At 46.4% G+C, this 17,283-nt stretch overlaps 1 protein-coding gene across 5 annotated transcripts in view; it reads left to right on the top strand.

The window, feature by feature from the left end:
* LOC111842594 (pleckstrin homology domain-containing family A member 7-like) overlaps positions 1-17,283 on the top strand; it is a 90,068-nt gene that overhangs the window by 49,049 nt on the left and 23,736 nt on the right. For all 5 annotated transcript variants that reach the window (XM_023809344.2, XM_023809337.2, XM_072698169.1 and 2 more), the window contains exons 5-8: positions 7,564-7,675; positions 9,810-9,914; positions 10,183-10,255; positions 11,504-11,604. In XM_023809344.2, the coding sequence (XP_023665112.1) occupies positions 7,564-7,675; positions 9,810-9,914; positions 10,183-10,255; positions 11,504-11,604 (391 nt within the window). The remainder of the gene's footprint in view (positions 1-7,563; positions 7,676-9,809; positions 9,915-10,182; positions 10,256-11,503; positions 11,605-17,283) is intronic.

Here is a 17,283-nt window from a genome sequence, read left to right as displayed (position 1 = left end):
ATGATGTGAATAATGCTGGTCTGGTGTTAAGAGATGCCAAGGCAGGACGTTGTGATAATAAAAATGACCTTATTGCTTTTAAGGGATTTGATCATGATTTCCTATGATTGAATCGATTATGCATCCAATGCCAGAGGTGCTGAATTTTACTTAAGTCGTTATGCCTAATGTTTTAGAATCCCCAGAAAGGAAAGGATGTGGAAAGTTATTGGTAGTGCCTAAAAGAGAATTTTAATTTGTTGGAATGATGGAAATGTCCCTTTCTTTAAGGTGTGGGGTGTGTTTTGAGGTGAAATTTGATGGTGGTGGGGCGGGGGCGGGGGGATAGCCAGTGACTCTCAGGCAGGGGAGGGGCAGGGAAGGCTGTAAACGACACCTTGTTGCCCACATTTCTGGCCACCCAGGGTCGGGTTGAGTTACTGCAGGAGCCCTGAGCCTCAGCCCCCTTTCTGTCGAAGAGCACGTCAGAGCAGAGCAGCCTGGCCGTCTCACAAAGCTCCAGTCGTCGTTCCCTATTTTCTGCTTTGTATAACTAGGCCATCTGCCCCAGGACTGCTGTGCTGGTTTTACCTTTGCGCCTGGGTGACATTCTCTGATGGATATTGTCTGGACCATTTGGGTGCAGGTGACTGTAATATCTGCAGGTATTGACCCTCCAGCTTCTGCTGTCCTGGACCAAAGTCCTTTAAAGCTCAAAGCAGAGCCTGGAAGAAACTGTGGGCATCCCCCCCTGCCCCCCCCCCCCACCCTTCTGGAGGAATTAAACTTTCGCAAATCATCCATTTGACTTCTATAAGTGGCACTTATCCTGCTAGCTGCTGAATGTCAGACAAAGGATGAGCGAGCATTCAAATTAATTACAAAGGTTAATCTAGTGGATAGAAACATCAGTCTAGACTGTTGCCATTTTTAATTACGTTTTTAATTTTGCGCAATTTGAAAATATTATATGAATATCTTATAATCACAGTGGTTTTCTGGAATCGAAATATTCAATACATAACAAATATGAAGTGGTCCCCTTTAAATTTGATGTCATAATGCCACATCAGTCCCAATGCTCAGAGGCAGGTGACAGGCAGCTAAATATTCTGCCAGGTCCTGATGGATGCTGCTCACTTACAGCTTTGACACAGTCAAGGCCAAATTGGCTGCAGCTGTCCACATGAGGGTCTGAGCCTTGGCCTCCAGGGGGCAGTATCCTGGTTCTTCCACTCTCTGGCCCAATGACCAGAATACAAAGTGTAGAACCTTCATCAGAAAGACACTTAGACTTGCAGTTATCAGTCTGCTTTTTATCATGATGATAGCAGCGATTCACACGCTACTCGAGATCCACAAGGCAATTCCCCAGCTCATTGCGCTGAGGGGGGCGGGGGGGGGGGCTTTCTTAAGAGGGCGGATGATTCTGCAGTTTGGGGGTCATATCAGCTGAAGTGTCTGGTCTTAGCGGCCTTCTCCGCTTGCTGCCGCCTGTTTTCACATGCTATATATTGCATCTGACCTGCTACCTCCACCTCCTCTGTATCTCAATCTGCCCCCTCCCACCAACACCCCCCCAGACCACTTCACTATGGTATCTGATGGAATGTGATGTCTGCCTGGAGCGGATAGCTTGACGCAAGCAATGCCTCAATGCTACTTGCCATTGCTATGACAACCCCCATAACATCCCATTTAAGAACACTCAGTTGAGATGAATCAATTACAATGTTAGTTTGGGGGGGGGGCAAACTGTAATGGAGAAAAATAACATTTGAATGTATTAATTTTCCCTCAAAGCTATGTCATAAATTTTAATTTTTGTTTACCTCATATTTATTCTCTGTATACCTGGAAATATTATAGGAGCAGAAATTGGAATTGTGATGTGTGAATATGATTTTTCCACATCCCGTGGTGATGATACAGTGCTTAGAGAAAGTCATGTGACTTGCTAATCCAGTAAAAATGTTGCAGATTCATTGGCTTTCTAACAAGAATTATTACTTCATTCATTTGTTTACAAAAAATTATGCATCACATTAGAAACAACTGGAAGTTTAAAGTAAAACATTCACTTCAAGTACTAATAAATTAAAACCCAAATTATAGTTCTAAAAGAGCTGTTGAGTTAAAAGGTTCATTGACAAGCATCATTTGAGTACTAATCAGTAACACCTTAACATCAAGAACAGGAACAACATGAAACACCAAACATTTGTGTTTAGTATCGCTTTGGGAGCCAATGATTACAATTGCGATTAACAGCAAAATGGCAAGAACAGGACTGAACGAGTCAGTTCAAAATAATGTTGACAATAAAAAGAAAATGTCTGCACGGAAGATATGTACAGATATGTTAAGCATTGCTTGTCGATGGACTTTTGTTATGAAACCAGTAAATTCGCAACATTGTTATGGAATTTAGCGAGTGTCCCAAGACTTCCTGTGAGCGCTGTGTTTAGGAGTTTGGAGATGGGTAATGCGGGGAAGATGCAGGGTCCACTCCCTGAATGTCAGCTGCCTGCAGCCGCTACTCGCAGGCTTTCCTCTGCATTTCAGAGCTTCTCACAAAGCTGGGCGGTTCTGCTCTGCCGCTTTCAGCTCCCTGGCCTCGTTGGCGAAAATGAGGCGAGCGCTCAGGCTGAGCATTTCTACCCCTCACAGGAGACAATAAGCGCCCTGACATGCCATCGTCTTCGGGACCGAACCCTGCAGACGATTTGGGCAGCATCCCTGAAGTGTCCGCAGAGTACAGGGCACTTAGAAAGCCAACTGGAATCCTTTTGAACAGAAATCAAGGCTGTCGATGTAGATCAGAGGAAGCCTAACCATCCTGAAACACATTCATTTAATCCCTCTTCCCTGCATACTGTACCTATTAAAAGGAATCTTTTGCCTGCTAGATGAAAGGGATTATATCCCAAAAGCGCAGCATTTGCAGTCAGATGAAACCGCTTCAACACGCTTCAGAAAACACCGTCCTTTGAAGCTTCGCACTGGGTTGATGAACTGATAATCTACATTGGCAAGAATTAGTGGTCGCGTTTGAAAACGGCGCGTTACATCCCTGTATTTCCTGGAAACTCCTTTTCAGGATAGATAGGCAATCTAGTGAGTGTTTTGTACACATGCAGATATTTAGTGATGTTGTTTAAATATAGGATACCTGCTGCATTCATAGGGTGGCAAAACAATCGTAATCTGAAGCCGTGTGGAATGGGGCCATTAAAAACACCGTGTCTGATCTATAACATGTCCATATCAGCCTCATTTAGAGCTCTGGTTCCCAAAAGTCTGCTGGAGTACCCAAAAGTATCCTGTATATTTCCACACCTGGTTCAACTAATCTTGGTTTGTAAGTTGAACCCGATTTGCAGATGTTGACATGGAATGAATGCTTGGAACAACTAGGGGTGATCGTTCTCACTGTAGAAGAACAGGCTAGGAGATGGAAGGCATGTAGATGTGTCTTCAAGCTTTGGGGAGTTCTGGAGCGGTGGTGTGGGGGGCGATGCCGCAGTGCATGCTGGGAGGATGTGCTCATTTCTCTCAGGTGAGGTAATAGGCCTACTGAACTACATCTGTCCTGCCTGACAGGTTGCATCCCTTGCACTTGTGGGAACGTCTCCTGGGTCCTCCTCAAAGGAGCCCCATTAAAAATCATTTATGAAAGAAGAGAAAATCCTTCGCAGCAATGAGATTCACTGAAAAATGCTGGATTTGATTCCAGCTGTAAAGCTCTGTCAGACGCTGCTTTCTTCCTCTTTCCACAGGAAACTATTTCTGATGATTGCAGCCCTATTGTTTTGATGGATCTTTTTTCTTATGCTGCCCCAGGTCCCCTCCAATGAGTTCCCAACTAAACATATGAAACCCTGCAGGAGAAAAACAGCTATTTATAAACCTAAACCTCTGTAGTGGTACCACAAGGGGCCTGGTGAGCGCCGCGTTCATGTTCAGGTCAAACTGTCATCCAGTCACGCCAGCGTGCTTTGTGAGTCGCACCTAACAGGGTTGGTTTCTTCAGAGGCTGTGTCAGCTGAATATTGAAGTTTGTACCTGTGGATGCGCTTGATTATGGGCAGGTGTGCCTGTTAAGCCTGGTTTTGTTTTGAGATGAGTGGAAGTGAAAAGCTATTTTCCATGTCGCTAAAGTACTGAGGTCACATGACTACTGAAGCAGTCCTAATTGAGACAGCTGGTCCCCTCACTCATTGTATATAGTCCATACTGAGAGTCACAGAAGCAGAGCGGAGCTGGAAAGCAGTCCTTCTGTGAGCTTTTGTACAGTAACCTGCCTTCGTTTCCTTGTTGTTTTTTTCACAATTCCATGGTGGGGTGATGTCTGGGCCCCCCCACTAGTTTCAACCTGCCTCCCATGGGGAAGGAAATGGTGGACAGACGTTAGCAATGAGCTGAGAAGATGGGCTGAATGTTCCCAATTGGGAACGCTGATTCATCTGCCACGTCGCTGCACTGGTGTTTAGCTTAGACGACGCCTCCGTAAAGTTATTTCCCGGAGCAGTTTCACACGCTGTTACAAAGCTGCACCACAAAAACATTCCACTCATGTTTTCCTGTATTTAGGGGTCATTGCCCAGTGGGAAAAGGTTACCCTTGTTACAGGTAATTGGTTGATCATTGTATTCAAATCAGTTTATTAAAATCATTTAACTGCTTTTTAAAAGCTTATATGTTGTAAAAAGAATCCTTGATCGTGTCCAATGCACTTGGTGGCTCAGCACCGTGGCTTTAAACCTCCAGGGTTGTGGGTTCGATTCCAACCTTGATGTTGTGTGGGGAGATTGCAGGTTCTCCTTGATGGGATTGCATATATGAGTGTGCAAGTTATGTTAATCTGTGGCGGGCTTGTTTGTTGTGCTGTCTGTGAGTGTTCTCTGAGATTGACATTCTCAATGTAACCATGTATTGGCTGCACGGTTATGGGAAATGACCTTTCTGGTCCATGATGTAACTCAGGATCAACACCAGCAAAGAGCTTCTGTCCATATGTTGCTAAATGCATAATCAAGGAACTCCAGTTTACTATGCAGTTTCTGTTTGTTGAATTATAAAACACTGCACAATGACTTCTCCATGGGAGTTAGTCTGCTGTTAATTCCCAGCACTGCATTTCTCTAGGTGTGGTTGCTGGCTCGCAGCTCCACCTGGATTTCTCCACATGTCTGAGTAGAAATGATTCTTCCTTTGACAACATGCAGTAAATCACTCTTTCTTTTGACTGGAAGCCAAGGATGACTCTCGAACTGTATCCTTCATGGGAGCTGGTACCTGGTTAAACATGGCAGCTGAATTCCTGAACCGGCGATGAAGGAGAATCGGGCTTCGGTCACGGCGGCCTAGTGGATCCAGACATGCGGATGTAGCGTCGGTCGTGATGAGTGTGGTCAACGAACCTCATGAAGAGTCAACGGTTCTTTTTATGAACTCCCATAAGGTTCTAGCCGGTCTCACTCCTCCTTCGCCCCTGTTGCCCCAAAGCTGGAGCTGGTGGGGTAACTAGCTGGCACCATGGCCTTCTCCACATTACCAGATGCCACCCGTCACTGATTCTGGGCTTACGGGCATTCACTCACGCCAACCCCTCTGGGCAGGCAGTGCCTCCCTTACACCAGGAGGTGCTTAGGGAGGCACTTATGGAGGCGCAGCCCCAGCCTGGGGCTCTGGATCTGCGTCTCCCGTGTGAATAGACTGGCTGTAAGCACATGTGTTTCCCATAGATTGTATTGTGTGTCTATGGGTGGCTCGTGTCAAACCACAAAAGGCCGTATGCAGATCACCAAGCCACTATTCACATATGGAGGTTCCAGTTTGTGAGGCTTCGATGTTATGGAAGTCAGGGAGAATTTATCATTTTGTGGACTGAGTAGAGAGCAGAGCTCAAAGCCTTATGGTAAATGAGGAACCTCTCACTTGACATGTGGCTGTGCTGTCCACCCCCCACCCCCATTTAACACCAGTCCTGAACATTTCAGTGACCATGACCTTTCAGTGGTTAGAGATGGAGAGCACTAGCCTCACATGACCTTCAGAAGGTTCCAGAGATTCTTCTGAGTCTCCGCCAACTATGCGACAGCCCCGGGCTCCACATGGACCGGGGGGGGCTCTTTGGCATTTAATTAACGGAAATTAACAGCCTGCCACATTTCAGGGGTGCCGCTGTAAAGCAGTGCGTTTGCTGCCCTCGACTGTCCCATTGTACGACACTCAAAGGAACATGGGAGTAGGAGCCCTGTGTAAATTATGCTTTCACTGGAGTACGATGTGCAGCGAGAACGAGGCTAACCCCCCCCACACCCCTCCCCCCCACTGGTGTGTCCCACCGCTGGAGATAAGAGTCAATGTCAAGCAGAGACACAGTAGTGATTCAGAGGGCCAAGCTCTTACCATATTTCTCAGCTGCTGTTTTGGGTCCTTCCTGGGAATAGTGGCTGTCTTTGCCTTTTGGTGGCTAAAGTGGCTCCTCCGCATGTGTCTGTGTACAGTGACGAGCCAATATGAGTTTCTCCCTTGCCTTTCCCGGGTGGGAAGGGGGAGCTGGAGAGTCTGTTAGCTCTTTCACCCACTGAGGTGACAGTGCCTTTGTTCAGTTAGTCTTGCAAGACCTGTTACATTGTCAGCCTCCTGCCTCCCTTTGGACAGTCTACCAACACCCACACATGTCTTCACTGCACCTGCCAGTGGGGCACTGCTGGAGAAACAGTCCCCCGTTGTGACCTGTCGTTGTTTCTGGGTGACCTTCTTTTTTTAGTGCCGTTTTCAGCAATCTTGATCTCCTGTGATTAAAAATAGGCTTAGATGGTATCTAATCTCTTATACCGCCATACCGACCAGGCATTAAACCCTGGAATACAGATGCTCCTCAAGTTAGATTGGCCCATGTTACGATATTTCGACTGTACGATGGGTAAATGTTTTGCACTTTCAGTACATTATTCAATAAATTACATAAGATATTACACTGTATTATAAATTAGGCTTTGTGTTAATGATTTTGCACCAACTAGTTAATGTAAGTATTCGTAGCATGTTTAAGGTAAGTTAGGCTGTGATGTTTGTTTGTTAGGTTAGGTGTGCTTTATTAAAATGCATTTTCGCCTTATGATATTTTTTTCCTTACAATAGGTTTATTGGAACGTAACCCCATCGTAACCTGGGTAGCATCTGTATGATGTTTTGACAATATGTTAAAAAAGCAACGCTACCCAGAATACTGTGGTATGCTATGTTATATGCTTTGTCTAATTTGTTGAGTGTCATGGTGACTGGTTCCACCTCTACTGAGATGTTCTCATGGTGTATTTCGGTTTTCTTCACATACATTTTGGATAACTGGTGTATCTAAATTTCCCATAGTATATGTATGAACTGGTTCCCCAGCTTTGTTCCCTATACATACCCCAGGCTCCCAGTGGCCTTGACCAGGATAAAAGGTTAGCAGATAGAGTGAAAGATGTCTTTTTGTTCCTGGGTTGGTTTCAGAAATCTGTCACAGAAAGTGTCTTCAGATATCTGGGCTCCTAACTGTCTCCCATAACCGTTCACTGCCCCCTGCAGGTCAAACCCCCGCATGTCCATGCCGCATCCCAGCCAGCGGCCCTCCAGCATGGTCAGCGAGTCTTCTGCAGCTGTCACCTCGTCCACGGTGGATGCTGTCTCCGGACTAAAGGTGAGGACGCTGCTTACTGGAGACGTGCCCCAAGAAGGTGCTGTTGAGATTTAATACACTGGCATCCTGCCTCTCCCCGTTTAAGGTCAAATCCTTGTAAGAGAGAGCTGTAAAGCATCTACTACTCAATGAAATCGGAGTTGTTTTGCCTTCCCCTGCGGGTAATGGGGAGTAATTAATGTTCCCCTTGACAAAGCAGATTTTCAGGCTGATAAACACATTTATTAATGGCAGTTGGGTTTTGCTCCCAATACTATGCACTGCCAGCCGGCTGCCATTTGGCTGATTTGAAGGGCTGATCAATCACCATGGGCTTTAATGGGTGGATGGGCGCATGAATGTAGGCCGAGTCCATAGAGAGCCAATTAAAACCCCCCAGATCATGGTGGGGGTGGGGAATGGATTCAATTAAATGGCTCCTTCAGAGGTCAGGAGTGGGGCTGTGTATATGCAGGCGTGCCCTGGGTCTAACCACAGCAATACCTCCGGAAATCGATCATTGGCAAATCAGCTGCATGGATGCAGATGGGCAGGGTTCCATTAAAGCATTGGTGGCACTCAATTTGAAAAGTGACCTCCTGGCTTTCTCCTATGTTCTTCTGTTCCCCTGAGCAGCTGACCATGAGCTTGCAGTCTCCCTTGTCCGTGTGCTACTTGACTGATCCCAGACCAGTCTGGGGCAGTAGTTTAGGACTGTCCGTTAACATTAACAGGCACTGCATTGCGTTTATGGGAGTTTTGCTTACACAAAATTGTTCTGAGGGCCGAAAGAAAAATGATTGGTTCAGAAAGATCACCAATCAGATCGTAGAGAAGGTGGGCCCAAGTAACTAGAGGAGACGGGACCAAGACATCTGAGTGGTTGGTCCTGCTTCGTCTGGTTACTTGAACCCACTTCTTCTACAATCTGATTGGCTATCTGTCTGAACCAGTAAAACTCCTGCATTGCAGGGATGCCTTATGTCCATCATATCGATAAATGACTCTGTATACACAAGACAAATACACAAGACTCTGATATCACACATGGTCCTCAGCATCCAGATGAGTAATATTCTTATAAGCATGTTATGCTGCACTGCCGCAAGGAGTCAGGGTGTTAATCATACTCTCGCTTTGTCATATATATTTGAAGCTTAAGGAACCATTTTTCAAATAACGTCGCAGAGGAAGCATCTTTACAACCGTTTTTCGCTCTTGAATGAGAGCCTGTCCCCGGAAAGGACATTTCACCCTGGTCTGATGGTATATAAAACTACGTGATTTCGTAAAGGCTCCTCTGTATCCCGTCAGTCACGATGGAGCATGGCGCTCTCATGTTCCTGTCCCATTTACAGTCCGTAGTGGACCCGGTTCTTCCACACCGAGGACCCTAATTGTGACCTGATACCACCGGCTCTGGTTGCGATGCTGCCTGGTGCCCCCACAAAATCATGACTGACAGATCGATTCCCGAGTGAACCGACCATGTAGCTGCATGGGCATGTCCGCGCTTCAAGCCTGGCATGTTTGGATGGCTCCAGCGGCTCATACTGAACCAGACTTGGAGAAATCGCAACTGGTCCGGATGCAGCGGTTCCACCCCAAAATGAACAGACTTGCGTCACAAGCTCTTTTTTGTTTCCTTTGTTTTTGTTGTTATTGCCCGCTACAAAGAACCACAATGGTGTGTGTCACTGGACAAGCCTCTCGTCATTTACTAGCTCTCTCTTCTGTGTATTTAGGAGTAATTAAATTCACTCCGGCCTGTAATTTGTTTCCTGTTTGCTAGCATGATTTCATTAATTTGCTGAAGAATTAGTGCTGGGTTTCTTCTGTTTAAATAAAGCCCGCGCTGTCAGGATAAATCCTACATCAGATGGGGATTACTGCTCTCGCTGGGAATGTGCGGGAGGCGTGGAAACGGCCCAGACGCACAGCGGCGTGCCACTCATGCCCGATGGTGACGCTGGTGCCCATTTTGGCTGCATTTGCGTGCTCAGTGCTAATTGAGGCCTGTGGAAGCTTGGCCGGCCCAGGATGTGTCCGCCTCCCGCTCAGTGGTCTGTGCCCGCACCCTGTCCAGAAAATGAGCCAGGCCGTCCGAATCATAAGCAAACTGCATGTTTTTAATTTTTTTTTTTTTATTTTGCAGGGCACCAAGTCCGGGGGAAAGGTCCACAACTTCGGAAAGAGGGACCACGCCATCAAACGGAACCCAAATATACCGGTGGTGGTGAGGGGCTGGCTCTTCAAGCAGGTGGGACCCCCCTGCCAGTCCCTGGCAGTTGGTTTGGCCCGGCGGACATTCATGATAGATGAACAGCTAGACCTCCTCCTTTGCCTCATTCCTTTACTACTCCGAAGTAAATGAATGCTGGTGACTTTTGTTACTTTAATGACCTGCTTGAGGCCTGGTCTCCAGCAGGGCTGCCTCTGCCTGCAAAATGGCAATTTGAACTTAAAAAGGCAAAGAAAGCTAAAAATATATCCCTTCCCCCTGTTTTTTGTGCCGTTTCTGCTTTCAGGACAGCTCCGGAATGAGGCTGTGGAAGCGGAGGTGGTTTGTCCTGTCCGATTTCTGCCTGTTTTATTACAAAGGTGAGGCAGCTGGGGGTGCCGCTGGGAGCTCGGCTGGACCCACGGAGGTCTTTAGCATCATATCTGTGGGAAAAAATAAACTCTTCCTATTGCGAGTTCAAATATTTCTGTGTAACTGTGTCGTCTGGTCTTACCTACATAGAATGTTGGGTTATATCTCTAGGTGTGTGGAGTTCAAGTCAAGGGAGGTGATGTTACATTTATATAATTCCTTGGTAAGACCCCACCTAGAATATTGTGTGCAGGTTTGGTCACCATACCTTAAGAAGGACATTGCTGCCTTAGAAAAGGTGCAACGCAGAGCTACGAGAATGATTCCTGGTCTTAGAGGAATGTCTTACGAGGAAAGGTTAGCGGAACTGAATCTGTTTAGCCTTGAGCAAAGGAGACTAAGGGGGGACATGATCCAGGTCTATAAGATTCTAACGGGTCTGGATGCTGTTCAGCCAAATGGCTATTTCAATATTAGTCTAAATACTAGAACTCATTGGCCATAAGTGGAAATTAGTGGGAGAACATTTTAAAACAAATTTGAGGAAGCACTTCTTTACACAGCGTGTAGTTAGAGTATGGAATAGTCTTCCTGCTAGTGTAGCGGAAGCTAAAACCCTGGGTTCCTTTAAATCAGAGCTAGATAAGATTTTAAGAACTCTGAGCTATTAGTTAAGTTCTCCCCAAACGAGCTCGATGGGCCGAATGGCCTCCTCTCGTTTGTAAATTCCTTATGTTCTTATGTTCTCTATCTGCCGGGCCTCACACACACCCTCTTCCTGGCTCCCTCCCAAAAACGGGACACAAACAGATCCTGGCTTTTCCAGTCTTGTTGGCACGGGAAACTGTCCCGTCGTCCATTGCGTGTTGGAGATGAAAGACCGGCCGTGGTCCGGGGAACGTCTCCTTTAAAGATCCTTGAATTATTTCTGACCCATTGCTGCCGTAATCCTCTCGTCCTGCTGGTATCTCTGGCACACATAGACGCCGAGCAAAACACACACACACACACACACACACACACACACACACAATGTAATATATACATGACCCACATGCACACACACTCAATGACCAATTGCTGATGATGAGATAAGAGCAACAGTTTCAAGGGGACGAAGGACTTCTGCCCCTATTTATTATTGCATTACACGATGCGTGATACGAGGTAGGAAGGCAGGTGTGGTGTGGGAATGAGCAGGGAATTGTGGGAACATGGCGCCATAGGTGACCACCCTGCTTATGGTGTATCCACAGACAGCCGGGAGGAGACGGTCTTAGGCAGTATTCCCCTGCCCAGTTATGTTGTCGCCCCGGTGGACCCCGACGACCACATCAGCCGCAAGTACGCCTTCAAGGTAAGCGCCCGTCTCGTAAACGAAGGGTTAAGCGGCACATCTGTAAACCCAGATGTTCATCATACTGTTGATGGCTTAATATTATTACATCTAAATGAGGCTTAGCCCATTCACACTTAGTTTGGTTGCATTGCATAACGTGCTAATAGTTGTGATGGGCGGGTAGAGGTGCCACTCAAGGCGTGCCTCTGAGGGGCGGAGCTGCAGTTCCTCTCCTCGCGCCAGCTGGCGACGCCGGTGTCGAAAGCAAGATGTCTATTGACATCGTACCGCAGCAGGCTCGCTGGAGGCGCCGCCCACATCTTCGATTAGCTCGTTAGGCCTGACATGCGCCGTTAAGCCATACCGGAGGCTAGGATAATCCTCACATGTGAATACTTCACTGCAGAATTAGCGGAACCTTTGGGATGTGTCTCAGTTTCGGCTAAATTAGACTCAGTTAAATGACTGCTGTGATTCCTAAGAATGTTAACACTTTGTTAATCGCTGCTGCGTGACGTTTTTCTGTTTGGCTTCCCTGTTCCTTCGGTTGACCTGTCATGTGACATTAATCCCTTTCCCTTCTGTTCCCAATGAAGGCCGTGGAAGACGGCCCCCTATGTTAACTGGCTAGCAGTTGGATAGCGAGGATGCATTTTCCAGAGTTTGCAGTGCTGTCGAGGAGCATGTTATTGCCGATGACATCAGTAGCCGTGTCCGTCTCTGTCTCTGTCGGTCCACACGTAACTTGTGTCCCCTCACCTTTTTGCCAGCTGCCTGCTTGTCAAAATGCATGGTGCTCTGTGTTGTCCTGTTGTCCCTAAATGGTCTTTTGGCGGTCTCTCCGTGGCTTCTCATGGACATTTGGTCACATTTCGAACTGTCCCATGAACCTTGTTGCGTGCCCCAAATATGACACCCAGTGTTTCTCAGGAAGCAAACCTGTACCAGGATTCACCAACATCAGTCCATACACATAAATGAATGAAGGTTTTTTATGAGGAATGGCCAAATTGCAATACATGTCGTGTTTTTATCAATACCTTATAATGAGCAGAAGTGTAAAGTTCTGGTCCAGAAAGTAAGAATTCAGACCAAGGTTTTGTTTCAACCAACCAGCTGAGTTACTCTGTGACTGTGACTCTTTATACTCAACTGGTTGGTTGAAACAAACACTTGGTCTGGATTTTTACTTTCTGGACCAGAACCTTCCACCTCAGTCTACTACAGACCAGAGTGTAAAGTGATCAATAGGTTGGCTGCAGACGCTGTTACTGTAGGGCTGAGAGACAGGGAAGAGACTGAATGAAGCACCAAATCTGTAGTTTCAGGGTGAAGTTTCATTTCCTAAAAACCTTGTGAACAGTAGCTCTCCTAGACGCCTGTGATTACCCCACCCATCCTATGACCTAATCACTGTGCTGTGTCATCACCTTCACTATGAGGGCTGGACCATAAGCACAGAACAGCCTGTTTCCACACACCTCTAGTTTCAGCCGGAGAGCGACATCCTCCAGCTACTCCCAACGTAGATGACTTTGAAATGGAAGAGAAATAAAGGAAACAAATCGTTTTATGTGCCAGTTTCTGTAGTTTTTTTCCCTCCAACACTTCAAGGCATCTGACACCTCCCACGTAAATTGTTTTGTCATGCGAACTTCAGTAAACCTCAGTAGATCCACCCTCTCTGTCAGACAGTCTGGGAGGCAGCACCTATCCGGCCACACCTCATCATCTGTAACGTCTCCTAACGCAAACAAAGCATCTGGAATGTGCAGAACTCTCCCAGCTGTTGGGGACAACCTTCTCGTAAGAATAGGTACCGCAATGGGAATTCCAGGGCAGTAACTCTCCGTTCTTCCCGCTTGCCGTCTTGCATGGCTGAAATAGTGACGTGTGATGTCATTCCGGCGTTAGCCAGCTCTCTTTTCATTCCAGTGGGACAGAGGTAGTGCCAGGAGGGAAAATTTAGCCTGTTAACTATCAGCTTCTCATCCGTACGCTGACAGGGCTCCGTGACACTATCCAGGGTGTAAAGTAGTCATTATCAGAAAGATCGTGCTGGCAGAAAGGGACTCGTTCTGCTGATGTTCCGTCAGGGCTGCCTGCTTTGAGCGCACATTCTTTTCTTGTGCGTGCTGGTGGCCTTTTTTTCTCACCTGTAAGTGCCTTTTCGGTGTAAGCCTATTGAAAGCAAGGCCATCTCTTTCTGCGATCGCATATTATGTTTGAAGAAATATGGAAATTAAACGAATGAGGCGCTGAAGGCCCATGACGTGCTGGGCGTAGAATTCACTCTGCTGCCGTTTAGCTGCCGAGTGGGATTCTGAGTGTCTTGGCCAATCGTGGGCCCGCTGTTCCAGCTCACGGTGTCATCCTGCAGCACCAAACCGCCATCAGGTTGTCAGGTGTCCCCGTCTGCTCCCCCACCCCCCCCCAATCTGATGCCTGTAGTAACGCTGCTAAGCGCTTCTCGTACCTCCCGCCCCCAGGGCTGCAGATCAATGGCCCCAGCCCCTGTGCCCGTGTAAGCGTCTGCCCCCCTGTCTGACTAACACACACCCCTACTAAGGGCGGGGAGGCGGTGCCCCTGTACTATTTGCTCAGGTTCTCTGTCCCTCTCTCATCCCCATTGGCCGGTCACTGACCTTTGACCCCGCGGGCGCCCTGCTCGGGTACATGGCGCGAGTGAGCCTGTTCCTCCAGAAGGGCCCCTTCAGGTATAGGTATTTTCTGATTTTTGTTACTTCTTATCACCTCATCTGTAAATAAATGAGTTGATTTTCTTTGGCTTTGAAATAAACAAGTTATTGAGACATCTGTGTGTGTGTGTGTGTGTGTGTGTGTGTGCTTGTGTGTGTGTTTGTGTGTGTAAGCTGCTCAGTTTTATCTGTATGTATCATGTTCAGAACATGCTGTTTTGTTTAATCAGCATTTCCTGTAGTTGTAGTGCTGTGTTTTACCTCTTCAGTGTCTCGTGCTTTTTTTGGATTAAAATGTCAGAAAGTGCCTGCCAGATGATCTCCTTTTTGTGTTTGGAGATGGGAGATTGGGAAATGGGAGATTGCTATTGCTTAGGGGACGGAGGCTGCTTCTTGTAACAGGACGGCCAAACTGCTGACTGGGAGGGGACTTCACGGGATGACATTTTTATGGTGACCTTGGTTTATTGGATCCTAGTTTATTTTATCAAGTTGGATCACTACATCTTATCTTTTAGGGAATTGGCTGTTAAAGAGGAATTGTGAGGATAAAAGGTTAAGTCGTAATCACTTCATTTCTGAAGGAGTCGTGTAGATTGCTGTCAGGCACAGTCAGTCCTATGGCACCAATGTCTCTATAAATTAAAGTGTTTTTTTTACCTAGTAGACATTAATAGACCTAACAGATATCAGAGGCGTAGGTGACTCAAGGGTTTTTCTCCCAGGAGGTGCAAGGAGAGAGCCCTCAACCAGTCATTCATCCAGATAAATAAATTTGTATAAAATAAAATAGTAAATACATGTACAATAAATTATTATTACACTTTAAAATGAGTAGCACATTTTCAAATATAACTTCATGCTATAGTTTTATTCTATTGAACTTAATATAGCATAGATGAAATAGCATTTTCATTTAACCAATAGAGGGTGCAATTGTACACCCAGTAAAAAGTCACCTATGATTAAGGGCTTAATAAACTATAGGACTTCTTGAAAAATGTGTGCGTGTGTGCGTGTGTGTGTGTGTGTGTGTGTGTGTGTCTGTGCATGTGTGTGTGTGTGTGCGTGTGTCTGTGTGTGTGTGTGTGTGTGTGTGTGCGTGTGTGTGTGTGTCCATTGCAAACAGTGGGGCCCTCATTCCCCAAAGCAATCGATGAAGATTGTACTGGGTCAGCCAGGCAGGATTAATGCAGCGCTGCACTGTGAAAACAAAAATTCAGAGCCAGAATACAGCAAAGCAAAGTAATCCCGCTGTTTCCATTCCTGCCAGTCCACAGTGAGTGCAGCAACAGCCTACAGTACTCTGATAAACCATCTAAACAATAGCTTAAAAAAAACAACAGCTTAAAGTAATCTTGCAAATCACATGCCTGCGGGCATCTCCTGTATATTTAACGGAAATTGTTTTGTTTTGTGGTGGTCATGTGATGTAAACAGACCCAGTTGTACTTGGGAGAAACCAGATAAGACCTGGGTATGATGCTCCATAGTTCATCAGGGCGTAGAGTTGCCACCATCATCCCGTTTTATAAGGGATGGGTGGGAACCCTATCAGGACGGGCGTGTAATTTGGGAGCTTGGGCCAGTGTGTGTGTGATTACGTTAATGAAAGGGTTACACAGATCCATGCACAGTACGTTGGGGTTGGGTTGGGTTTGCAGGGGAATGGCAGAGAGCAGAGGGTGTAGAGAAGTGGTTATCCCAAAGCAGCAACAGCAGATAGCCTTACGCTGGGACTCCAAGCCGCTTAGCTCGAGCGTTATTAACCAGTGGGGGGGCCTTTGCACTTGTCTCCCCCCCCCCACGGGATAGATTTATGGGATGGTGAAAGCCCCGGGTTACAGCAGGTTTCGACAGCAGAGCTCTCTATCCCAACCTTGATGAAGATGCAATGAGGTGAGGGGGCTTCGAGATGCTGAAGGAACTTCAGGTTTGGTTTTCTGGCAGGAAGGGTTAGGGGCTCATTGCGGGGGGGGAGTGGCTATGACATGTCCCTTTGTGTCTTATAAAGAGCTTTGCTTGACAATATAGCTGATATTAGGGTAACTAATCAGGCATTAAAGCCTTAAAAAGAATCATGGATTTAATTTTGGTGGAAGCAGGCGTGACTTTAGGGTTAATTTGTGAGAACCATTTGCATTCAACTCTAATGTCTTAATGAGCCTTGGAAAATCTTTCGAAGATTCTTTGGAAATGGAAATTTATGGCTGGAATAATCTAAATGCAGCCCTGATTAGACAAAGCTGAGATAAAGGTTGTTCATTATACAGCTATTATTACTGAACTGTTTCCATCTGCATGGCCCTGCTCTGTCTGTTACATTTGGTGTGGTATTTCTGCTGGTTTGGTGATTAGTGGCAGTGTGGTTGAAAGGATTGGTATTGGTTGGTTGTGGTCATTAGGGCTGGTTTTTGTTTGTGCTGGTTTGGCTATTAATATGACTGATTTTGGTGGTTGATAGGATTAGTTTCTGGTTTGTATCTTGTGCCTGATAGTACTGTTTCTGCTTTGTATTGGTGTTGCTGATAGTACTGTTTCTGCTTTGTATTGGTGTTGCTGATAGGACTGTATCTGCTTTGTATTAGTGTTGCTGGTTGGTCTGTTTCTGCTTTGTATCGGTGTTGCTGATAGGTCTGTACCTGCTTTGTATTGGTGTTGCTGGTTGGACTGTTTCTGCTTTGTATCGGTATTGCTGATAGCTCTGTACCTGCTTTATATTAGTGTTGCTGATAGGACTGTACCTGCTTTGTATTAGTGTTGCTGGTTGGTCTGTTTCTGCTTTGTATCGGTGTTGCTGATAGGTCTGTACCTGCTTTGTATTAGTGTTGCTGGTTGGTCTGTTTCTGCTTTGTATCGGTGTTGCTGATAGGACTGAACCTGCTTTGTATCAGTGTTGCTGGTTGGACTGTACCTGCTTTGTATCAGTGTTGCTGATAGGACTGTACCTGCTTTGTATCGGTGTTGTTGATAGGTCTGTACCTGCTTTGTATTAGTG

This window comes from Paramormyrops kingsleyae, chromosome 13 (assembly GCF_048594095.1).
Source record: "Paramormyrops kingsleyae isolate MSU_618 chromosome 13, PKINGS_0.4, whole genome shotgun sequence".
Classification (NCBI taxonomy): Eukaryota; Metazoa; Chordata; class Actinopteri; order Osteoglossiformes; family Mormyridae; genus Paramormyrops; species Paramormyrops kingsleyae.
Note: the sequence above shows the minus strand (reverse complement) of the source record. Positions and strands in the feature narration are given on the sequence as shown.